The sequence below is a fragment of the Lycorma delicatula genome, chromosome 3 (genome assembly GCF_047948215.1).
Source record: "Lycorma delicatula isolate Av1 chromosome 3, ASM4794821v1, whole genome shotgun sequence".
NCBI lineage: Eukaryota > Metazoa > Arthropoda > Insecta > Hemiptera > Fulgoridae > Lycorma > Lycorma delicatula.
Window position 1 is genome coordinate 117,297,155 of NC_134457.1, and position 27,004 is coordinate 117,324,158.

Sequence of the window (27,004 nt, forward strand, 5' to 3'; positions counted from 1 at the left end):
TTGGTAAGAGCTGACTAACCAATATGATGACTGCTATTTTTGCTTAACAAATGTAACTGGTTTCAATTCAAACAATAAAAGCAGTAATGCATGCCCAAATTTTCATTCAGCTATGAGACCAGTACTTCATGGTGTTGATTTACTGATTTCAATTGCTCCAACTTCTTGGAAAGGAATTTCTGATTCCTCAGAAGGCTGAACTGATCAATCCTCAACTTCAATAGATATAAATATATTCCAGAAGAATTAAATACTGAAGCTCACCTCATCACACAAGCAGCACTGAACAACCTAATTTGCAACTTGTATTTGTTGAAACAACATAAGAACTCCTATGTTCATGTCTTAAAGAATGGAATTTATTAAACAAGGGTACTAAAATTTCAGTCTATAGAAATCAAAATGAAAATTTACTGAAATACTTTAGAAGAGATTGTTTAATTTGTTTCTGCCATGATGTTAGGGGAGTAATGTCTAAACTGGACATTGGATAGGTTATTCACGATTGATGCTTATTTATAGACTCATTAAAAAGAAGCTCAAAGACAGTTTGTTGCATGATTCAAATAAGTTTTCTTTTATACCAGTAGCACATGCTGAAGGAATGAAAGGAACGTATGAAAGTATGCCAAAAATTTTAAAAGCTATTAAGCATGATGAACACTCATGGCAGATCATTGCTGACCTGAAAATGATAAGGCTTCTTCTCAACCTGCAAAGTGGCTTTACAAAATATATGTGTTTGTGGGATAGTCAGGTTACAGATAAATACCAAGCAGGTAAAGACTGGCCAAAAAGGAATCAGTTTACACTAGGAAAGAAAAATGTTGTCACTACTCCCCTTGTCTATGCAGATTGTACTATTTTACCACCTCTACATGTAAAACTGAAAAGAATTTTGTAAAAGCATTAGATAAAGATGGTGATGGCTTTAAATATTTAGCTGAGTTTTTCACAATTACGTGAAGCCAAATTAAAAGAGGGAATATCTATTAGGCCACAAATAAAAAAATTGTTTGTGAAATTATTTTGACAGCTAACTGAATCCTAAAGAACTAGCAACATGGAAGTTATTCAAAGATGTCGTTATTGGTTTTCTTGGAAACAAAAAAGTTGAAAACCATGATCAGCTAATAAATAAACTAAGTGAATTACAAAAATTTAGGCTCCAGAATGTCATTGAAAATTAATTTTTTACATTCTCATTTGGATTTTTTCCCTTTATACTTGGGTGACATCAGCGATGAACAAAGAGAAAGGTTCTACCAAGATATATTGCAGATGGAACAACGTTGTCAAGACAGAAGGAAAATAAGAAAAAATAAATTAAATACAAAATAAAAATAAATTAAAAAATTAATAATCATAATTGTCTACGAAATAAAGGTAGGAAGTTTAATTGTAATTATTATTATTTTTACATTCTATTACTTAATAAGTTTCTCAATATTTTAAATGACCATAACTAAAAGTCTGAGGGTGATGAAGAAAAACTGATTTCATTTTAAGATTCAACATAAAAAATGCATTCTAATTACCTACTTTTAGCTCGGATCCAAATTATAATATTTTTTTGTTGACCTGTGTTATAGAAAAAATTATTACCTTTGTAAATTTTTTGAATTAATATCCATCTTAATGTTATTAATTAATCAAACTCCTAACTGATTATATTTTTGATATGTGGAGGACTAATAAGAGTATTTATTTACCCTTCCTTAGTAGGGTAATATGGGTTACAAGGTGCAATTAAGAAGATGGATTGATCATTATTCAGTAATATGTACTTTCTTTGGAAAGTGATTAACCAAATTCTTGGTCAGATCAAATTTAAATTGCTTGGAATTAATATCATTATCCGTAGTTGAGTTATTTTGGTTTAATACCAAGTTAGTGTAGATTAGTTTTATTATATTTTACTGTGCACTGGAGAAGTTTGTATCAGAATTATTTTTGTGAAGTGCATGAAGAGTCATAGTTATAGATATCTGCTGATTGATTTGTTAGAAAATGTTTGAATCAGTTTAGTAAATGTAAACAATAAATAATTGACAGCAGGGTAATGATTTATTTATCTTATATTATTTATATATTCTCTTTTTTACTATTATGGTGTTATTTAATTACCTTATAGAAAACATTTTACATAACTTTGCTTAGTTCTATCAACATAAATACTGTTGGTAATGATGACTTAAAATGTCGATTTGCTCAGAAATGCAATATTATTTTTTTACAATCATAAATTTATTTAAATATCTTCTACGTTGATGCTACCAGTGTTATATTTTATGGACTATGTCTATCAGAATAGTTGCAAGGATATTATGTAATGTCTATATTTTTTAATTTTCCAGCCCATAAAATTAGTTGTCCATAGCGGCTATTTTTACATTCTAATCATATAAAACATATTTAGACAAATATCTAATAAAAGCCATTTGAGATTAATTGGCACATTCTGCTCCTGATATTATTTTCAGAGAAGAATTAACATTCATATCTGTAAAACATTTATCCTTCAGCAATCATTCATTGTATTTGTCAATAAGTCTTTCTTCTATAGTCTATTAATGTGTGTGAGGTACTGACTGTCTCAAAGAGAGAGTTTGATATTCTTCAGAAATTATCTTCATAGAAAACGTTTTGGACCATTTCAACTTAACCATCCATTTGTCAAATCTGTCAATGGATCAGCTTCAAATAAATGAATTAAAAAAAAAATCTGATTCTTTATTCTCTACTTATGTTTATACTACATCATTTTAAATAAAATTTCAATGTGTTTATTTATCTTTTCCTAACTTATCATTATCGTCTCTTCAACATACAATTGTCTCTCTAATTTGATTGTTATATAAACTGATAATTATCATTATTTATAAGATGTTTACCTGTTATGAATACTTTTCTAGACGGTCATCTCAACTTGATGAAAAATTAGTTATTAGTTCTAATGATACTTTTATTAATAATAATCTTTTATTAATGTGTATTTTACACAATGGCTGATTTAATATTTTTTTTTACAGTTTTTGTAATGGCTTCTTATTTAGGAATAGTATAGAATACTGATGAAAAATGTGATCAAAATAAATCTATATTTTAGATATTTTATTTTTAATTTTTCTTCATTAATTTCTCAATTGTTTGTGTAAAATCTTGGAGTTTTAAATGGCTGATTTATAATTGAGTAGTATAACTGGTGGTATGAATAAATTTGTCTCATAATCATTTCTCAAGGTCTCATCTATTACATAACTAAATCTCTATTATCATCCCTTGATAATACTTGTGTATAGAAAGACTATACACAAAAATTTAACCTTCTAAAATATCTGTTAGCTGCACTTTTTTTTTAATTGTGAACTATTTTCTGTGATTATTTGTTTACTTACACATGTTAATGTGTTATATTTTTTATAGAAATGTGATTGATTGAAAATGTTTTTCAAGCACATGTACCTGTCAAAAAAGTCACTATCATAATATCAGCTAAGCCACACTAAAAACAGCAGCAGTAGTCAAGCAGCAGCAAGTAGATGGTCTCAAAACTGACAAAACTTCAAGAGATGATTTTAAATTTTATCATAAGTTTAATTATTAACATTAATTATTAAGACATAATTTTAATTAAATTTGGTTAGTTTATCATTAAAATATTGATAGTTTTAAATGTGTGTGTGTGTGTGTGTGTGTGTGTGTGTGTGTGTGTGTGTGTGTGTGGTTTGCATAAACATAACCTTATATTTTATGACAAATTTGTAAATGTTTAAGTTGAAAATCAAATGGTGCATTTAAATTAAAAAAATAATCTTAAAATTTCACTTTAACATAATTTAAGATTTTATTTACATTATTTGGTAAGTATGAGGTTTATTTACAATAGTGATTTTTACAATAATAAAAATATTTCTTCTATGGAACAAAACTTTTTTAAATAATCTGTTTTAATTCTGCTTTTACGTTCCATCATTTCTTGTTACTTTATTTTTGCAGCCTATTATTATTTTTACCCTACTTTACCAACCTATTGGTGTACCAAGAATATTTAGTTCTTTACAAAATTCTTCATATCTTATAGCAGTTTATGTCTTTCTGATTCTAATTATTAATGTACTTTTCCTGAATTCATGTATTTACATAAAGCAAATTGCAGAGTGATGATATGTCAAACTTTAGTACTGTAATGTGAAGTTTATGGATATTTATAATCTGCTGTTCCAGCCAAAACAAAACTTTCAAATCCACACTCATTTGAGCCCATTTTTATCTTGAAGTATCCATTATCACCCCAATCTGTATTCCATGAATTTAGCACTAACCAATAGGGCACTCCATTTTCTTCACCCCATCCAATGAGTTTTACTGCATGACCTCCCAGTTTATTACCAGTGATGTGCTGGCAAATACCTAAAAAATAAAAATCACAATAATAAAACATTTTTGATACAAAAAAAAAGTTAAAACATTTATTTATTTATTTATATTATTTAAATTTAAATGTATCAATCTGTGGAGTCAGAAACCCTCATAAAATAAGAGTATATTTGCCCAGCTGTGCATCGAATAGTTCAAATAAAGCTGCAGTCGATTACTTCTCCTTTTGTATCAAATAGCATGCCTGATGTGAATGTATTTTAAGAAAACTCACTCACCAATTTTCGGAATTATATGGTATATAATATTTCCTACTGAACTTTAAAAACCATTTTGTGAGAGTTTTCACCCATATAATCCTATTATCATTAGATAAATAATAAAGAAATATATTTATAAGATAAGCCAAGGATAAAGTAAGAAAAATGGGAGAAATTTTCTTGAAGGATAAAATCAAAAAGAATAAAATATTTTTGTTTATGTAATTCTTTCACAAGAATAGAATGAATGACAAGTATAACAGATAATTCTATTTGCCTATTGAAGATTTGTTTCCATGAATTTGATTAGATTGTACTATAAATGAACTGAATCATTTCAAGAAATTAATTGATCAAATTTTGGAAGAACTGGTAACCAGATACTAATTTACTTTACATATCACTTGAAATACAGATGAGTATCTGTATTTACCTTATTACTTGAATACCCATGTTGTATTTTGTTATAAGATGTAAATAAATTGAATAGTAAAAAAAACTAAAAAAAAACAAATGTTTATCTTTATGTACCTACATGAACATTAATTGACAATTCAATAATTACACAACTCATGTATATATGTTACAAAAGGATTAATTACCTGATTTATATGCTAAAAAGTCTTCAAAAACTAAAAATGCAGCTTCAGCAGGTCCTTTTTCAAGAATATCTCTTGCAACTCTTCTGTTTGATTATATTTAAAAATGTAGAAATCTAAAGCTGGAAATTAAAAAAAAATGTTTTCTTTGAATAATTAAAAAATTCATTAACTTTTCAAATTGATTCAATTTCTAATTGACCACTACGTTTAAAAAGTTATCCTTAAAATTTACTGATGTTTTGTTAGCTTTTTTGTTTTTTTTTGTTTTATGTGTTTTGTTTGGCAAGTTACATTTTTCTTTACTCAATTTACTCATTTTTCACTTTTCTAAGTGAGTAAAGAAAAATGTAATTTTGTTTTTTTTCACTCCAAGTTGCTGGTCTGACGATGCTAAACATGTATGTTTATCATCAATATGTTGGATATCATTTTGTATTCTTTGGTTCATCAGGTTAAAATTGAGTTTATGGAAGATAAATATATATATATTGGTTATTTTGTATTTTTTCTTAGACAATGTATAATTTCATATCCATCTGCTCTTAATTTATTAATATATACTCAGTACGTATTGTTAATTTTGTAATATATACAGGCACAGCAAAGTAACAAGCCTTATATTATTTTCCAGTCATGTTTACTTACCATCCAGGATACTTTGCTTGGTCTAATTTCCATGTCCAGTCCCATCTATATTTTATATAACAGCTGATTATAGCACTAGTAAGATTTATACTAACCTTTGGCTAAGAGCATAAATATACAGTACTAAATATTTATTGATATTTTTTTAATAATCTTAACTGTGTATATCTTTTGTGCAGCTTGTTTAATTAATCTGTTATTTCAATTACATTATTATTATATATGCATAATATTCTCTATACTGTAACTGAAAGGAAATAATAATTTCTCAATGTTTACAAATTAAATACCACTTTGATATAAGTGAAGTGTTGACTGGAGATGGAAAATAGAATGACTGCTGTAGATTTTTCTCATTAAAGTAAGGTATGTGTTTAGTAAATTTGATGAATTTCTAACAGGCATTTAGTTAATAATTTTTTTAATATGTAAACTAAGCTGTTCTTAACATTTTTTTACGGGTGTGAATTTTTTCCTCTACTACTCTGAATAAAGAGCTAAGCTTTGTGTCATATAAATCCCCTACATCTTGTCTTAGACACTTCATATATTATAGTGTTAATTCAATAATACAGTGAAATAACTTATTAATACACTCATGCTTAATATAGTAATTTTGGGGAGATAGTGTTTATTGTGGATATAAAAGTTCTGACAGAAATAACTCCCTAATTTTAAATGTAATTAAAATAGACATTACAACAAGATTATAAAAAAAATTAAATATATTGTAAAAGAACAGTTTTCATCTTTTATTTTTACATACCTTTTATTAATTTTTTAAAAATCATGTTCGTATATTGACCTTCACTGTCTATACAGGTGAAATTCCGCATTACCTTTCTTGTCGTTTCCAATGGTATTGCAGTGAGTTTTTGATCGAGGAGTGAGTTTTTAAATGATCAAGGGTTCTTGGGTTTTGTTTAAAGATTTAAGACTTTAAATCTACCCAGAGAAAACTCACATGTTGCAAGATTGGGTAATTGGAGGCCATGGAATGGTTGCTTGTTGTGAAATAAGATGTCTGGGAAACATTTCTCTGAGCAATTCACTGATTGTGTTTCTGTGTGAGCTGTGAAACTATACATTTTTGCTTGACATCTGAGTTCATTAAGTCTTGATAGCAAGAAGTTGCATAGTATTATTACATAATGTTTGATTGCTTTTTTTCCTCAAAAACGTATGCCCCTATTATTCCAAATTCAGCAAATGCGCACCAAACTGTAACAGGCTTAGATTGCAAAGAGCGCTCATGAAGTTATAGAAGATCATTTTCTGTCCACTATTGAAAGTTTTGTTTGTTAACACAACTGGATAAATGAAAATGAGCTTGGTCACTTTACAGCACAACCAAATTCACTGAAACATTTTCCAAAATAGCCTGGCAAGAAGCAATGTGACTAATCCAGTCATGTACATTTAGCTGATGCATGACCATCATTTTGCAAGGATGAAATTGTAAGTTGGTGTGAAACATTCTCCTTACAGTCTGATCAGAAACTTGTATGCAGCAGTGTGTTTAAGAGTTGAGTGACATGGAGATTGTGTAACTTCTTGAATATTTTTGGGTGTCGAATGTTTCGTGGCTTACCTGGCGGTTTCTTTTTCAAAGCTGAACCAGTAGCTTTAAAATTGGACACACAACTGAATTGACTTCTTATCGAGTGCTGCAGTGTGTTGTCCTAGTCAAAAGTGTGAACAAAATAATCACTGCTTGGTGACAACATTTAGAGAAGCTTGAGGAAGAGGAGGTAAAGAAGATTTTTGGGGAGGACATTGCAAGAGGTCTGAGTAAAAAAGATAAGGTAGAAAATGTAGAAGAAGAATGGGAGAATGTTAAAAAGGAAATTCTTAAATCAGCAGAAACAAACATAGGCAGAATAAAGAGAACACATAGAAATTTTGCCCATTAATGAACTCAACCGAGATTTTGGGTTGTTATATTTTATGTATAAATTTGAAAGTGATTCGTGGAAAATTACGGCAGTTATCATGTCCACAAGAAAGTGAAATATATAAATATATGTATGTATGTATCAACTTCCTCCTCTATGAATCATGAGACCTTGCCGTTGGTGAGGGGGCTTGAGTGCTCAGGGATACAGAGTAGCTGGACCGAAGGTGCAACCATATCGGAGAGGTATCTGTTGAGAGCCAGACTAAGGAATGATTCCTGAAAGCAGCTCTTTCAGTAGTTGTTAGGGGCGTGAGTCAGATTGACTTAAACGGCCATATCAACATCACTCAGTCCTCTGAGTACTGCGCAGCTGAAACCAATGGAAAACTACAGCTGCTTTTTTTTCCAAGAAAATGTGGCTCTCTGCATTTTCATATAGCAATGATGGAGGCGCCTTCCTTGGTAAAATATTCCGGAGGTAAACTAGTCCCCCGTTCGGATCTCCGGGTGGGGACTACTAAGAAAGGGGTCACCAGAAAATTAAAAAATATTCTACGAGTCGGAGCATGGAATGTTAGAAGTTTAAAAAAGGTTGGTAGGCTAGAAAATTTAAAAAGGGAAATGGATAGGATAAATGTGGATGTAGTAGGAATTAGTGAGGTTCGGTGGAAAGAGGAAGGCGACTTTTGGTCAGGTGATTTTAGAATAATTAATTCAGCTTTAAATAATGGGCAGGCAGGAGTAGGTTTCATAATGAACAAGAAGATAGGGAAGAGAGTAGAGTATTTCAAAACGCACAGCAGTAGAATCATTGTAATAAGGATAAAATCAAATCCTAAACCGACAACGATTGTTAACGTCTATATGCCTACAAGCGCCCATGATGATGATGATGAGGTAGAGTGTGTATACGAAGAGACTGATGAAGCAATTAAACACATAAAAGGAGATGAAAATTAATTAATAGTTGGAGATTGTAATGCAAGCATTGGTAAAGGCAAGGAAGGAAATATAGTGGGTGAATATGGGCTGGGCAACATTTGGGGTACATAAATTAAAATCTAATGATGTGTTAAACAAAGATGGTACACCAATATATAATACTAAAGGTAAAGTCGATAGATGGGTGGAATATATTGAAGAGTTATACGGAGGAAATGAATTAGAAACTGGTGTTTTAGAGCAAGAAGAGGAAGTTGAGGAGGATGTAATGGGAGAAACAATACTGAGATCTTAATTTAAGAGAGCATTAAAAGATTTAAATGGCAGAAAGGCTTCTGGAATAGACAGAATACCTGTAGAATTACTGCGATTGATAGATTATACAAACTGGTGTGTAATATTTATGAAAAAGGGGAATTTCCGTCAGACTTCAAAAAAAATGTTATAGTAATGATACCAAAGAAAGCAGGGGCAGAGAAATGTGAAGAATACAGAACAATTAGTTTAAAACTAGTCATGCATCAAAAATCTTAAATAGAATTCTATACAGAAGAATTGAGAGGAGAGTGGAAGAAGTGTTAGGAGAAGACCAGTTTGGTTTCAGGAAAAGTATAGGGACAAGGGAAGCAATTTTAGGCCTCAGATTAATAGTAGAAGGAAGATTAATGAAAAACAAACCAACATAATTGGCATTTATAGACCTAGAAAAGGCATTTGGTAACGTAGAATGGAATAAAATGTTTAGCATTTTAAAAAAATTAGGGTTCAAATACAGAGATAGAAGAACAATTGCTAACATGTACAGGAACCAAACAGCAACAGTAATAATTGAAGAACATAAGAAAGAAGCCGTAATAAGAAAAGGAGTCCGACAAGGATGTTCCCTATCACCGTTACTTTTTAATCTTTACATGGAACTAGCAGTTAATGATGTTAAAGAACAATTTAGATTCGGAGTAACAGTACAAGGTGAAAAGATAAAGATGATACAATTTGCTGATGATATAGTAATTCTAGCCGAGAGTAAAAAAGGATTTAGAAGAAACAATGAACGGCATAGATGAAGTCCTACGCAAGAACTATCATATGAAAATAAACAAAAACAAAACTAATGAAATGTAGTAGAAATAACAAAGATGGACCACTGAATGTGAAAATAGGAGGAGAAAAGATTATGGAGGTAGAAGAATTTTGTTATTTGGGAAGTAGAATTACTAGAGATGGACGAAGCAGGAGCAATATAAAATGCCGAATAGCACAAGCGAAACGAGTCTTCAGTAAGAAATATAATTTATTTACATCAAAAATTAATTTAAATGTCAGGAAAAATTTTTGAAAGTATATGTTTGGAGTGTCGCTTGATATGGAAGTGAAACTTGGACAATCGGAGTATCTGAGAAGAAAAGATTAGAAGCTTTTGAAATGTGGTGCTATAGGAGAATGTTAAAAATCAGATGGGTGGATAAAGTGACAAATGAAGAGGTATTGTGGCAAATAGATGAAGAAAGAAGCATTTGGAAAAATATAGTTAAAAGAAGAGACAGACTTATAGGCCACATACTAAGGTATCCTGGAATAGTCGCTTTAATATTGGAAGGACAGGTAGAAGGAAAAAATTGTGTAGGCAGGCCACGTTTGGAATATGTAAAACAAATTGTTAGGGATGTAGGATGTAGAGGGTATACTGAAATGAAACGACTAGCACTAGATAGGGAATCTTGGAGAGCTGCATCAAACCAGTCAAATGACTGAAGACAAAAAAAAAAAGGTGACAACAGTATCACCATTTTTAAAATATGTTTCAATAATGAGAGTGTAGTGCTCACCACTCCACACTATGGTTGTAACTGAAATGGCAAGATATTCGGTTAGCATATCAACATCACACCGTGTACTATTAGCCTCCACCAGCAGCAATGGGAAATTAGGGAGTTATTTCTGCAACTCTGTATTTTAGGTATATCTAGACAAGTAGAAATGTTAGATTATGATTAAATTCTAAATCAGGTACTCAAAATGAATACAACCCTTCATCTTTCACAGAGTTACAAATAGAATTTTAAGTGAAATTTGGTTTAAATCATTGTATTGTGAGTTATTGAACATTTCTGATAAAAAAACAACTTGCGAAAAATCTGTTATTTCAGAGAACTTACATGAGTTACTTAGTTACTAACTTAACATGAGTTTAAGTTAGTTGCCAGAAAAAAATTATCCTACCTTTTTTTTGGAATACAAGATTATTATTTGAGGCACAAAGATTTTTATACCTATTTGACTTTTCATTTTTTAACTCATGTAGTGGTTAATTAAATTTTCACAGTTGTGTATGTTTTACAGTACTGTGTTGCAAATTCAAACAAAGAGACTTGGCAGTATTGTTAGGGATAAAACCAAAGCACACAAATTATATAAACTGAGTTCTAGATCTAGTTGACTCTTTTTTAAATTCAATTATGGTTTAAAACTAACCTATTCTTAATTCAACAACTAGATTTTAGTGAGAATGTTTGTCATTGTTATTTGGATCATTTTTTATTTTACCAATTTTTATTTTTTTGTGTTATTTTTGCAACAGTTTTAGTAAGGTAACAGACAGTATTACACTTGTGTAAAATGTTGTTCTCTGCAGTTAATCTCTGATTTTTTAAGGGTCTTATTGTTTCTAAGTAGATATACAGATATGTTGCTCAGAAATTTCTGGTTGAAATAGCTGTGAATGAATGTGTGGATGTAAATATCTAAGTGAGTTAATATCTATTTTACCTTATTTTTCAGGATTATCATCGTAATGATAGAACTTTTAAAGCCTTTAAAAATGATATTATTAGCTAATAAAAAATATCACATTGGATAAAATTTTTTATTTATGATTACTTTAACTTCCTATAAATATTCATTAAAGGATTTCAACATAATTTTTATTGTTAATTTTACAGTTAGCTTATCTCTATGATGGTCACGCCAGAATGAATGATCATGTCTGCTGTTCGTACATCTGTAATGACAAGTTGGAGTTGGTAAGTCTCCAAGAGATGAACATTGTGGCATAGATCCATTTATATGATGTTCACATGGTTGGAAAGAGTATAGTTTACAACCCTATAAATAAAATTTTTAGTAAACTGGCAATATAAGTAGAATACAAATATATATTATAGAATAAATTGTTACAAAAAATTAAATATTCAATAAAATATATTAGGGATTATTTTTTGACAGTAGTTTATCAGGAACTAGGTGGTTCTCATTGAATGGTTATCTACTTTGAGGAAGGTTCCCTATACTCTGTCATTCTCTGTTATCTTCTACTTCCAATAAACTTTTAAATTAAATTAGGTGTATGCAGTAAGGTTTAAAAGTATGGTAATATTTTGTGAATCATTAAAATTTATTCTTTATGTTAATAATTTGTTCAGGATCATAGATCAGTGATGTTAATGATAAGAATTCATTGTCCTAATTTATTATTATTACTTTTTTTAAATATATGAAAGTTAAATAATGCTCTTGTGAAAGTAGAATTGAAAGAAAAGGGACAAAAAATTGACTAAAAGCCTATTTTAATTATTTATAGGACAATAGAATCAATAAAAATTTGACCATTTTACTTACCCTATGAGATAGATAATCCCCTCCAGTGACAATACCATGTTTCTGAAAATACTGCCAGGCAAACCATGGACTACCTCCTTCGCAACCATGTCCACAATCAGTGCAGCAAGACAACAAATCTTCTGTTGATAACTGTGCTTTCTTCCTGCCTTTCGATGCAATGCATACCCTGTCTGTAAGTACTTCTGCTGCAGCTATTGCCTATTCAAAAAAAATGAAATAAATAAACAGATTCATATATTGAATACTTATTATGTTTAAAACTAAACATCTATTTCAGTTTTAAATAAGAAAAAAATGAAAGCAAAAGTTATAATAAAAAAAAAAATCTGAATACAAAGAAGGACCACAATGAATACATTAATATATGATAGTCACTTGAAAATTATGAATTACACCAACATATAAAAACAGACATCTGTTTCATATGATAAGAGTGAAACAATTCAAATCCATGACATTTTTTAATAAAATTGTTAGTATTTATTTATAATAAAAATTAAATAAATATCAGTATTATCTACTGATGCCAATGAGAGAACAGCAGCAGCAGCAGCTGATGATCACAAATATGACAGAAAGCATTTTGAAATAAGTTTTTAAATTAAATTTTATTATAGAATTTGCTTCAGTTTGTTGTTGAAAACTGAAATATTTTTAAAACTAGTAGGTATTATGAATTAATTTTAAAATGTATTTTTTGTTTGCTGCTGCATGTAACTAAGTTATTTTAAAATGTTGAGTTTTAAAAAATATTGTTAATAGAAATCAATTTTCCATTAATTTCAGTAATTAGTAATAAGAGTGAATTGATGCATTAAATTATACAGGAATTCTTGAATAAAGTTTTGAAGTTAAAAAATAAAGGATGAACCAAAAAATAAAAAATAAATGACTTTTTCTTGAACAGAAATTTACTGATATCAACTTCAAAATTGAGTAGAAATTTATTAAGATACTTTAATAATATTCTCTTTGTTGCAATCTTTTCTTTTCTTATTTATAAGCATTTTTTTCCTATTACTTCTTCACAGGTAAATGAATTTAATACACTATGTGCATTAAAGAAATTTTGAAAATAAAAAGAAAAACTTACCTTCTGTCATGTTTGTAAGAAATCTAGAATGTGGGAGCATGTTTGTCATTAAAAAGATTAATTTTTTTAACACTTTTTGACTCAATTTAGTGATTCATGGAAATGTTTTGTTAATAATTTTTTATGCTGTTATGTTAGTTCAGAGACTGATTGGTCAAAGGATGCATGTATTAAGCTCTAATTTGGTGTTCTTATGCATATACTACTTTCAAATATTAAGTTCATACCTAACATGTCATTTGATCATCCTAATGTTTCTGTCCATTAGTGTGCAAGGATTGTGAGAGGGTTTAATTGCTTAAGGATGTTTTTTAATTACACATTATTAATTGGTTTATCTTTATTTGAAATTTTGACATAAAATAATTGTATGTTCTTTTATGTAGTTTTTGTTAATGTATTCTGTGATTTTAATAAGTAGTATTATTGTGGAATTCTCCTTTTCAGCTTTTATGTAGATTTCCTTATGAAATTGCATTTTGTTTTGAGTTAATTGGTGATTTTCAACTCATTATTGTTTGTGAAATAGTGTTGTGAACTAAGGTAGCATTTAAGTATGTAACAGCATTTCATAGAATAAGTTTTCTAAATTGTGTTCTGCGTGAATTACGGGTTTGGAGTGTTCTTAATTTAAATTTTCCTTCATCCCAGTAGCAGAGATCTATTCCCACCTCATATCATTGAATCAGTTTTCGAAACTTGAGAAATTTCATTTTTCATAATCAAAGCAGTCTGAAATTCAAGGATTAAGAGACATCCAAATTATTTCTCTTTATCATAGTTAATACTTTGAATTTTGTATCTTAACTTTGAGCTTAAGCAATGAGGAACACCTCACTGCTTAAGCTCAACATAGTTATCTACGGTTTTTATTTGTCATCAGTTTATTAATATTTGATCTCAACATCAGTCAAAAAAAATTCTCAGATATTCCAGTATTTTTGATTTTTTTTGTGAAGCATAGCATTGTAAATTATGCTTAGTATAGTTAGATATGTTCATAGGTGCAATATTTTTAAATAGATTTTTAAAATTATATTTAAAAAATAAAATTGTGATTGAATGATATCTTGTTATATAGCATGTAACAGAAGTAATGTTTTTGGTTATTTATTTTCAGATTCTATGCATCAAATTGAACAAAATGTAAAAAATAGCAATTTCTTCTTTGTTTCCTTCTGTCTGCTATTTTGTATAAATTTAAGAAATGTTTATATTCCAAGATTGGAAGAGGAATTATTTTTATATTTTGAAAATGTGCCTATATCAACGTTCTCAAATAAAGAAAAATTATGGTGTAAACATGTTCGCAAATTTCAAAATGGTGGCCTCGTCAGTTTTAATACATGATTATAATACTATAATACTAGATTAATCACATGTCTCAGGAATGGTCGACCTGAGTCTGAACAAGACTACACCTAATCTATATGCAATACATATCACCCTCATCTCATTGAGCCAGAGGGGGGTTGCTTATTGTCTACTAGTTGAACAGATTGCAATGTATACATTAGGAAAAAACATAAAAAAATAATTTAAAAAATCAGATTCTGAATTCAGTGCCTTATAGATTGCACTCATTTTGCATTATGGCATGTTTTATGTGTTTTTAAACTATTAATTCAGACTGCACTTTTAAACTTCAAAAAGAAGGATTATGGTGGTTCCAGAGGATGACAATGCTCATTGCCATCAATCTGAAATCTGTATTGAATTGAATGTAATTTTAGAGTAGATTAATTTTTACTTATTAAAATTATTGAATCAGAGTTTGAGATAGGGTGCATGGATGTAACTGTTAGTGCTTTCTATTAAAGATAAATATGAAAGAAAAAGTTGGCCATTAAAAAAATGTTTTATAGTTTCTACCTGAAATTATGGATTGAATTTAAGTTATGTTGAGGAACCTAGCTCTCTGACTGCTAAATATTCATCATGTTGTGTGTGTGCACGCGCATGTGTGAGTTAGCATATTAATCATAAATTCTTGCAGAGAGAAAACTTCAAAAGGTTTTCTACTGAGTCTTATTGCTTCATAAATCACTCTTCATGCTGAAATACATATAAATCTTTTTTGGGCTTGAATTAAAATAAATCTTTTTTTACATAATGATCTAACTGTAAAAAGTTGGTGTGATAACTCCATAAATAAAATAGGTACTTATATTCAAACATAAACTAAGAATCTTAACCTGAAAAACTTGGATGATTTATAGAAGTTATTTTAAAAATAAAATTATAATCATTATTTTTCATTGTCATCATTATTTACCCAATATGATCCACAGTCTCCTTGATCTTGTACATGGCTAATTGTTTTTCTGCATTTAGGCCAATTTTTTCTAGCATCAAATTCTTTTGGAATAGATTTATATCTATTTATATTGCTACTGTGATATGTTTTAAATGGACCCTCATATTCTTGATCAAAAGTAGTTATACACAAATATTTTAATGAACTTGGAGAGATAGAAGGAAAGAAATTATGACCGGCCTGAAACAAAAGAAAATATAATTAAATAAATATTTATCTATTATTATTGCTTAATCATGTATTTTTTACAATTTTTATGCGTTTATATACATATTTAAAATTGCTATAATGAATGTAAAACAACAGTGTAATAAAAACTTGTACTACTGGTTTTTCCACTTGTCAGGAGAGTAAAAAAATCAAATACTTCCCTACCTTTATGATCTTATCATTCTAATTGATGATCTATTAAACCTAAGTAATATGAAATGTGTTTAGAAAGATGATTTAGTGAAACTTAAATATTGTAGTTTCCTGAATTCTCAATCCTGCTCTCTATTTGTTATATTTGAATTAACAATTTATCCAGGCCTGGGAATAGAACTTGTATTCTATCCAGTACAAGGGAAACCAGCACCCTTGCATACTTGTTCATTGAACTTAGGCTGTAAATTCAATGAACAAAAATGCATCTACTTATTACATTCTAACATAATTGTTAATTATGTTGTGTGATTTTTTTTCCACTTTATAGACATAATAAAATATTTTTATGATATTTCAGTGATCATAAAGTTAACTATATAAATGTAAAGGAAATAAAAAATGCATATTTTTATAAAAGCATATTTTTGCCACTTTACTAGAGATATGGGAAATGGTCTGCAATAAGATTTAGCATTTATGTTCTCATTTGTTACGCGAAAATCATAAACTACTGTGAGCTACATCTGTGTTTCAGACCTAGTAAGCCAGTAGCAGTAATTGCATTTGCTAGGCAAAATTTGCCTGTACACACACACACACACACACACACACACACACACACACACACATCCAGAACTGGCAGTAGCTGGAAAACTGTTGGAGAAAACAAATAACTTTAGTCTGAGTTTGAGTTTTGATTATTAATTGTTTCAAGCTCTCCTTAGATATACAAAAAGAAATTGGTTTATATTATTTCTAATTTATAAATATTTAATTAAGTCTGTCAAAAGTTATCTCACCAAAAATATAATTAAATTATGCTCAGTTGTTTAAATTTGGTATATTTTTTTAAATTTAACATACAATATAAGGAAATAAAATTTTTTTTAAATTATCTCATTATTTTCTGTATAACCAAATTTAATAAAATAAATGTAGATATTTATTTTAAAGTAAATTTAAATTAAATCAAAAACTTCATTGGAAAAATCAAATCAAACAAAATTAAGTTGAAAAAAAGCTACATTAAGGATTAAAGCTGTTAGAACATGAAAACAAGTATAATACAGATATATATATACACATCACAGTTCACAGGCTACTTAACTAGTAGTCCGTCAAAAATTAGTGACATCAAGTGAGTTCTTTGTCGCCTCAAGCAGTTCCTTCTGTGTGCTTTTGACTGGGCACAGATGACACTGAAGCAAATGGGCTGTACTGTTTAAGTGTACTTGCATCGTATGACACCTAAGTGCAATCCATTTAGAGATCTCCAAGTTGCCCAGTTCTCTTTGTGTCCAGGTATACCCATGGCTTAGGCCAAAAGGAAATCAAAACAATTCAATGAGAGACTTTCTCATAAATTAATTAGCTCATCCAGTCTACCATATTTAATAAAATGTTGCTTTTAATTTCTTTTCTGACTTATCACTTCTGAGTTTGCATTCTATAACTATATCATAAAACATTTATTCATTTAATTACAAAGGAGAATTTTTTTTTTTAATTAGCTGTTGGTATATTATCATACATTAACTATTATGAAAATTATTTATTTGTGTAGGTGAATGGATTTTTAAAAAATTATTTTATTTTGTGTTCATTTTCTTCATAAAATGTTTAAACATGCATAAGTATTTAAACATTTTGTTCCATAAAAATAATAATGTAACATTGGTGTGTGTTTTTCTCATTTCTTGACTATTTTAATGATTAAAATATAATAACAATAATTTTTTTCTTTTTTTTTTTTTGCGGAGGGAGGTGGAAATGCATTTACGCACGGAGTGTCGGGCTCCTGCTGATGATGTTATCCAATCACTATCAGCCTTCTAAAACCACCCTGCTTTCTTCGAGGACTCGACCTGGACCATTTAACACATTACTTTCAGTCGAGTCCTTCTGTACTAGCCTGATTAGGTGCTACCTAATTTTCAGGACTACCCAGGTCAACTATTTTGGTACTGAGAATGTTGCCAACGAATCGGGCTACACCTTCCCAGCTGCTCAGATTACGGAGCATCATTGCAACCACATTGTGGGAGCTTAATGCTCTCAGAACCGCCTCTAGTGTCCCTAGATCTGCTGCCCACCGAGCATATTTGAAAAAGGTGTGCTCAGCGTCGTCCCGTACAACGGGGCAATGGCGGTAGTCGGGGGAAGGCGCTTTCCCTATGACATGGAGGTAAGCGCGGAAGTACCCGTGACCCGTTAAAAATTGGGTAATGTAGTACTCCACCTCTCCATGTCGCCGCTCCGTCCACGGTCTGACCACACGGATAAGCCTTGCGGTCCATCGTCCTCTGGTCTCATGGTCCCAGGATTCTTGCCATGCGAGGAATATGGGAGTTCGTTCCTCGTTGGCAATGGTCTCCCGGTCTTCGCCTGCCCGTCGCCTACTGTAGATTAACTGGCGCTCCCTTGCCAAAAAAGTAATGGGTATTACGCCGGCGACCACCAGTACTGAAGGCTCGGAGACCGTTCGATACGCCGAAGCGACTCGCAAGGCTGCAGTGCGTTGCACCTGCGCGAGCCGCTTCCGGTTTCTTGCAGTCCTTAATGCCTGGGCCCACACTTCGACCCGTATATGAGGATGGAATGCACTGTGTATATCAGCAATCGCCGTCTGCTGGCCTTCGGTCCGCTTACATTCGCCATGAGCCGGCTGAGAGCAGTACGGCTCTCGCAGCTTTGTCAGCAGCTCTCCGAAGCTGCTCAGCAAAGCTGAGTTTCCGTTCAATCATCATACCGAGGTAGTTTTCGGACGGCTTGGTCTCGACAACTTCTACCCCGACCCGCAGGGTGAGAAGGGTGTCGATACGCCTCTTCGTTAGAACCACGATCTCCGTTTAATAATTATTATTATTACAATAAAAATAATAATAATAATAAATTCATCTGTAGCAGAATTAGTTATTTCAGTGTATACTTAACTACTTCATTTATATTATTTTATTTAGGAGTATTGGAGAGTAGTATCGAATAAACAATGTGTAGGTCTTAAAAAAGAGAATGTTACTGTTTGTAAAATTATTCATGTATTAATATTAAATTGTTTAAAATATAACTTATTTTAGTATTTGAATCTTCTTCAAAATGAATATACACTGATTTTCTTTCAAAATTCCTCTATTCTGAACTTATCCTTTTTCAACACTTATTTTCATTCATCATATTTTACATAACTATTGTAATCAGTATATTAAAAATCTGTGTAGAGAACAACATTAATGTTTACACATCATGGACACTGAGTTTTGTTTAAGCAAATTTAATGTTACATATTAATCAAAGAGCAACCTACACATAAAGTTTCCTTATTTTTGAGTAAAAATTTGAAAATCATTTTAAATTTCAGGTGGTGTGAAGTATTTAGCAACTAATAAATAATTTACGTCATTAGCCACTAATAAATGTTTATAGTATAAATGGGAAACACAGCCTGTATTGTGTATCTTAAGTAATCTATAGGAATTAGTTTATTTAACATGGCTTATTGACTTGTATTAAATCTTATATAAACACACTCAGCTACAGAAAGCATGTCGTTAAGGATCCTGCTTTAACCATTGACCTGTGCCGTCTTTGTGGATCGACCGACAAGTCCATCGAACTTGTCGTTAGCGAGTTTCAGTTTTTAGCTCCAAGGGAATATACAGTCCGACATAACAACTTGGCGAAGATACTTCATCAGAGGCTCGCTTTGGACCTAGGTCTCCTTGCCGTTTCAGTCCCGTATTTTAAGTATGCTCCTCAGTCTGTATTAGAGGACGATCAGTATAAACTGTACTACGATCGTACTGTTCTGACGGACAGGACAGTGGAGCATAATAGACCAGACATCGTTCTGACCATGAAGCAGGAGAAGATCACCTTCCTGATTGATGCCACAATCCCTCTGTCCACCAACATAGTGAAGAAGTACATGGAAAAATAGTGAAGTATAGGGATCTTGCAGATCAAATCAGGGAGATTTGGGGCCAGGAGAGCGTAATGGTAGTCCTGGAGGTTTTGGGCGCGATGGGAGAGATTCCACGTTCTCTGCATGATTCATTAAGATCCGTTGGAGTACCAGCAAATCTGTTCCGACAATGCAGAAGGCTGTATTGCTGGATACAGGCCGCTTGGTCCGTCGGTACGTCACAAGCTCGAGCGATAAGATAACACCTGTTATTGAAGGGGACGATCAGGTGGAGCTGCAGGCGGAGAACAATGGCCGTTAACATCTGACAGTTTATAAATTTTCATGTCTGGTATTTTGTTTTTCATTCATATATCTCACCCATAGTATTCAATAGTTCATGTTCCCATATACAATGCATGTCAGAACAATAGTTACAGCTCCTGAGCCGGCCAGGATGCTTATTACTGGGCTTGCCCAAGAGAATAATAATAATAACTTTTTCTTTTTTTTTAAATTTTTTAGATGGCCTTCACATTTCCCCTTTCAGCCATTCCAACCTTCCTGAAAAAATAATTCTAACTTACAAGGAAACTGAATGACCTACTCTTTAAAACAGTAAGGAAAACTTTCGTATATACACTACTCCTATCAGGGGACGTATGAAGCAGCGGAACATAAAAAATAATGCATTATAAAAAACAAATACATAATAAGAAGAATACAAAAAACAAAATATTAAGATAATGAGGCATTAACAAGAAATCCTACGCAAATAAACTTATTATGTCGCAGGGTTTAACTCAAAACACCTCGACCATACAACCATGTTCGTTTAGCTTTCTGATTTGAAAGGTGTCAATCTACTATTGTTACACTGTTTAAACAGGCAGTATCTATTATATTCACTATCTATTATAGTGAATAAAAGGAACATGTATGGGTATGTTTCTTAAATCACATTTAATAACCCGATTAACCATTTTATGGGCAAAGACAAGCTCTTGTACTGTGTGCCTGATCTTGAGCACTGCATCTTCCAAAAAGCAGCACTCCTAATATCTTTCAAAAGAAGAGATATTACAACAAATACGCAGCATACAGAATAGTCGCTTCTGCACTTTTCTATACTATTATTAGTATAGTCCCTAACACAATTCCAGATGACAGCACAATATTCAAGAATGGGTCTAACCATTGTTTTACATAGGCGCAAGATGGTATATGCATACCGGAAATGCCGACTAACCCAAAGAAGCAAACCAGGATTCCTTCTGAACTTGGAGACTATCTTACTTAAATGCTCATTGATGAAATTAACTTTGTGTCAAAGTAAACCCCAAGATCAGAAATACCTTCAACACATTGTATTAAGTGTTGACCAATCCTGTAAGTATAATTCGTCACAAGGGTTTTCCTAGAATAAGTTACAAGAGCTGTCTTTGTAAAATTAAGTGGCATTTTATTATCAACTCACCATTTATGAATTTTATTAATACCAAACTGCAGTACCCGTACAATCAGAATAGCTATTAATCCTCACCAAAATTTTAAGGTCGTCAGCATACAATAGTTCCTTAGAACAAGTATTGTCCAATATCATTTATAAATAGAAAAAATGACAAATGGCCAAGTTTGGATCTCTGAGGTACCCCAGAAATAGCCTTGAACTCACCAGACACTCTACCGAACACTTTCACGCGAAAAGGTCTGTCAGTAATATAGCACTGCAACAACTACAACATTGCTGCACTAACACCGAGGCAGCTAAGCTTCAACAGAAGTAAATCGTGAGGCACGGTGTCAAAGCCTTACAAAAGTCAAAATAAACAACATAACCTGTTTACGAGATTCAACTTCTGGAGCATGTCGTTAAGATTAGTTATAGTGCATTTACGTTTGCGAAAACCATGCTGGTATGCGTGGACCATCTTCCCCAGCGACGTGTAAACATGCCGATAAACTATTGTTTCAAACACTTTCGCAACAACATTAATGACCGAAATTGGACGATAGTTATCGACGTAGTGAAGATCACTTTTCTTTGGCACAGGTGAAACAAGTGCACACCTCCAACTGGACGGGAACATTCCGGACTCCAGACTAATATTAAAAATCCAGGATAAAACTAGAACAATCAGATTAGAAATGACTTTAGTGACAAAAGGTGGCATTCCGTCGATACCAGCCGCAGAGATTTGATGCACAACTCGACCTCCTCAATAGTCACAACCGGAATGTCGACAATACCGTCATCAAGGATCCCAAAATCAATCTTTCAACCGTCCTGTCCACAAAGTTTATAGACTGACTGAAAATGCTTACTGAATTCTTCACTTAATTCCGAACTGTCAACAATAGTCTGATTACCAACTTTAAGCGGGCGAACTCCACCACAATCTTTTAGTGCTTACTTCACGTAACGAAATAAGTTCTCTGGCTTCTTCATGAGCTTCTTCATTCTCAGCCAACCTTTGGAAGTATCTTTTCTTTTTCTGTTAAGCCTCCGGAACCACTGTAAGGCATTAACTTCAGAAGATGATGAAGATGATATGTATGAATGTAAATGAAATGTAGTCTTGTACATTCTCAGGATGACCGTTCAGAGATGTGTGGTTAATTGAAACCCAACCAACAAAGAATACCGGTAATCCACGATGTAGTATTCAAATCCGTATAAAAGTAACTGCCTTCACTAGGATTTGAACCTTAGAACTCTCGACTTCGAAATCAGCTGAATTGCGATAACGAGTTCACCATTAGACCAACCCGGTGGGTTATCTCAGCCAAACTGGCCCTTTTTAAACTATCAGCTCTGAAGAGAGTTTTAACCTTTCTACGCAATTCAGAAAATGTTTGATAATAGATCATAATACCGGTTTATTTAATTTTTTTATGAAAAAAATACTTTTGATTAAGATAGTTGATCCGAGCAGATGAAAGCAAACTCGGAACCTAGACCTTGGTCTATGTAAAGGAATGTGCCTACGTATAAATGAGGAAAGAATGTCAGTAAAAACAGAGACAGCAGTGTCAACATTAGATGATTGATAAACATCTTTCCAGTCAATCCTATCTGCAGAGTAATATAAACCAAAATAGCCTTTACTAAAATTTAAGAATTCAGTAGTATCATTAAGAATACATGTCAGGAAGGACAAGATGGTCAGCTTCTAAATTAACATCAACAACACCTCTGGAAAAAACAAGATCTACAATGGATGAGCCACCGACAGGCAAATGAGAATTATGCGGATGTAAATATAGGTCATCCATAAAATTAAATAAAATGTCGGTTCTTCTTGGCATAAAAGCGAGCGTTATTACTAACAGTTCTATTTTTCCACTCAATATTTGGGGCACTGAATTTTCCAATAATAACCACATAATAAGTACTAATGAAAATTTTACAAGTCAGGTTATCATAATAATCAGACATAAGCTCAGGCCTAGTATCAGGACAAAAATAGATCAAGCAGAAGATTGACTTCCGCAACGCAACCGTATTTCAATCCAGACGTATTGGTCCAAGGTTTCCAAATCATGACGTCTGAAGGAAGCGATAGAAGAACGAACGGAAAGTACTGAAACATCACCATACTTCTCGGCCGATTTAAGGCAATCACGCTCAGCTCTGTAAACGTTAAAAATGTCTGGAAGATATTTACAATTCAGAGAGGTGTGATTCAAAGCTGAATCGGTAACAGCGATAATGTCATAAGGACTTCTAACAGCAGACACCAAAAAATCTGAAGCTTTGGTATAAAGACCCCTAACATTCTGATTGCTGATATATTATTCTTAAATTATTTTTCTTCCCCATCGGTACCTACAATGTTGACCACAATTTACTTCCATGAACTTATTACAACCAGGCACAAAACTTCTGTTTAGCTTTTAACTGTCTATAAAAAGGAGTACCAAAACACCAGAAGGCAAAGTTTCGTTGCCATTCTTAGGAATCCTACTGCAACTATCACAAAGGTATTTGCTTACATCATCCTTTATGTAGATATTGATGGCACGGTGTCAAAGCCTTACAAAAGTCAAAATAAACAACATAACCTGTTTACGAGATTCAACTTCTGGAGCATGTCGTTAAGATTAGTTATAGTGCATTTACGTTTGCGAAAACCATGCTGGTATGCGTGGACCATCTTCCCCAGCGACGTGTAAACATGCCGATAAACTATTGTTTCAAACACTTTCGCAACAACATTAATGACCGAAATTGGACGATAGTTATCGACGTAGTGAAGATCACTTTTCTTTGGCACAGGTGAAACAAGTGCACACCTCCAACTGGACGGGAACATTCCGGACTCCAGACTAATATTAAAAATCCAGGATAAAACTAGAACAATCAGATTAGAAATGACTTTAGTGACAAAAGGTGGCATTCCGTCGATACCAGCCGCAGAGATTTGATGCACAACTCGACCTCCTCAATAGTCACAACCGGAATGTCGACAATACCGTCATCAAGGATCCCAAAATCAATCTTTCAACCGTCCTGTCCACAAAGTTTATAGACTGACTGAAAATGCTTACTGAATTCTTCACTTAATTCCGAACTGTCAACAATAGTCTGATTACCAACTTTAAGCGGGCGAACTCCACCACAATCTTTTAGTGCTTACTTCACGTAACGAAATAAGTTCTCTGGCTTCTTCATGAGCTTCTTCATTCTCAGCCAACCTTTGGAAGTATCTTTTCTTTTTCTGTTAAGCCTCCGGAACCACTGTAAGGCATTAACTTCAGAAGATGATGAAGATGATATGTATGAATGTAAATGAAATGTAGTCTTGTACATTCTCAGGATGACCGTTCAGAGATGTGTGGTTAATTGAAACCCAACCAACAAAGAATACCGGTAATCCACGATGTAGTATTCAAATCCGTATAAAAGTAACTGCCTTCACTAGGATTTGAACCTTAGAACTCTCGACTTCGAAATCAGCTGAATTGCGATAACGAGTTCACCATTAGACCAACCCGGTGGGTTATCTCAGCCAAACTGGCCCTTTTTAAACTATCAGCTCTGAAGAGAGTTTTAACCTTTCTACGCAATTCAGAAAATGTTTGATAATAGATCATAATACCGGTTTATTTAATTTTTTTATGAAAAAAATACTTTTGATTAAGATAGTTGATCCGAGCAGATGAAAGCAAACTCGGAACCTAGACCTTGGTCTATGTAAAGGAATGTGCCTACGTATAAATGAGGAAAGAATGTCAGTAAAAACAGAGACAGCAGTGTCAACATTAGATGATTGATAAACATCTTTCCAGTCAATCCTATCTGCAGAGTAATATAAACCAAAATAGCCTTTACTAAAATTTAAGAATTCAGTAGTATCATTAAGAATACATGTCAGGAAGGACAAGATGGTCAGCTTCTAAATTAACATCAACAACACCTCTGGAAAAAACAAGATCTACAATGGATGAGCCACCGACAGGCAAATGAGAATTATGCGGATGTAAATATAGGTCATCCATAAAATTAAATAAAATGTCGGTTCTTCTTGGCATAAAAGCGAGCGTTATTACTAACAGTTCTATTTTTCCACTCAATATTTGGGGCACTGAATTTTCCAATAATAACCACATAATAAGTACTAATGAAAATTTTACAAGTCAGGTTATCATAATAATCAGACATAAGCTCAGGCCTAGTATCAGGACAAAAATAGATCAAGCAGAAGATTGACTTCCGCAACGCAACCGTATTTCAATCCAGACGTATTGGTCCAAGGTTTCCAAATCATGACGTCTGAAGGAAGCGATAGAAGAACGAACGGAAAGTACTGAAACATCACCATACTTCTCGGCCGATTTAAGGCAATCACGCTCAGCTCTGTAAACGTTAAAAATGTCTGGAAGATATTTACAATTCAGAGAGGTGTGATTCAAAGCTGAATCGGTAACAGCGATAATGTCATAAGGACTTCTAACAGCAGACACCAAAAAATCTGAAGCTTTGGTATAAAGACCCCTAACATTCTGATTGCTGATATATTATTCTTAAATTATTTTTCTTCCCCATCGGTACCTACAATGTTGACCACAATTTACTTCCATGAACTTATTACAACCAGGCACAAAACTTCTGTTTAGCTTTTAACTGTCTATAAAAAGGAGTACCAAAACACCAGAAGGCAAAGTTTCGTTGCCATTCTTAGGAATCCTACTGCAACTATCACAAAGGTATTTGCTTACATCATCCTTTATGTAGATATTAAACTCATCACTACCTACATGAATTCGGATTAAATATCCTAGCACAGGGCCCTTTGCGAGGTTGACATTTCTGTCGCATTTACCACTTTCACAAATAGTTTTGGATGGAGCCATTACGTCTATATTACAGAAATAAAACACTACCTAAACTAAATTAAAAGTTAAACTAAATTAAAAGCTACGCCAGAAAATATATACTTCTTGTGCTGTAAGTTGACGTATCTGTTAAAAAAAAAGAATAAAATGAAGGAAACCCAACCTTTGGCCGAAGGTGAGGTAAGGGTACACTTCCCCGACCTGCCAAGGGATAAACAAAAATATCCAAAATTTCAACATCCTACGACAAATGGTTTTTGAGTTATGCGAGATAAATACGTAAGTACGTCACGCCGAAACTAGTCAAAATGGATTCAGGGATGGTCAAAATGGATATTTTCGTTGAAATCTGAAAGCCGAAATTTTTCGCGATCACAATACATACTTCCTTTACTTCGTACAAGGAAGTAAAAAGTGTTAAGTGTTTATTGAAATCAGCATTTTTTGCGTAACTAATTAACAGAATTAAGTTAAAACTGTTTATTAGTATATCTCAGACATATAAAAATATGAAGTAATATAACATGTTCACAAAGAATTATGTAAACATAGAACTATTTTGTACAGTTAAAGTGCAGTACAATGTATTCTAAAATTTATACTATTGTTACCAGTGGCGGCTCGCATATTGGCACTGTGGAACT

General features: G+C 32.2%; 1 protein-coding gene across 1 annotated transcript; it reads right to left on the reverse strand.

Moving 5' to 3' along the window:
• Positions 1–3,816: 3,816 nt before the first annotated feature.
• On the reverse strand, positions 3,817–26,378 carry LOC142321201 (cathepsin B-like). Its single transcript, XM_075359198.1, has 7 exons — positions 26,169–26,378; positions 15,713–15,934; positions 12,342–12,542; positions 11,664–11,828; positions 10,615–10,628; positions 5,243–5,325; positions 3,817–4,413 (listed from the first exon to the last, which is right to left on the reverse strand). The coding sequence occupies exons 1-7, from the start codon at positions 26,376–26,378 to the stop codon at positions 4,199–4,201; spliced, it is 1,110 nt and encodes a 369-aa protein (XP_075215313.1). The 3' UTR covers positions 3,817–4,198.
• Positions 26,379–27,004: the final 626 nt, after the last annotated feature.

Coding starts and splice junctions, on each gene's coding strand:
- LOC142321201 (XM_075359198.1), bottom strand. CDS start 26,378: ATGGCTCCATCCAAAACTATTTGTGAAAGTGGTAAATGCGACAGAAAT. Junction 15,935..26,168: donor CTTTGCCTTCTGGTGTTTTG/GTACTCCTTTTT, acceptor CTTTTGTTTCAG/GCCGGTCATAATTTCTTTCC. Junction 11,829..12,341: donor GGGATTATCTATCTCATAGG/GTAAGTAAAATG, acceptor TTTTATTTATAG/GGTTGTAAACTATACTCTTT.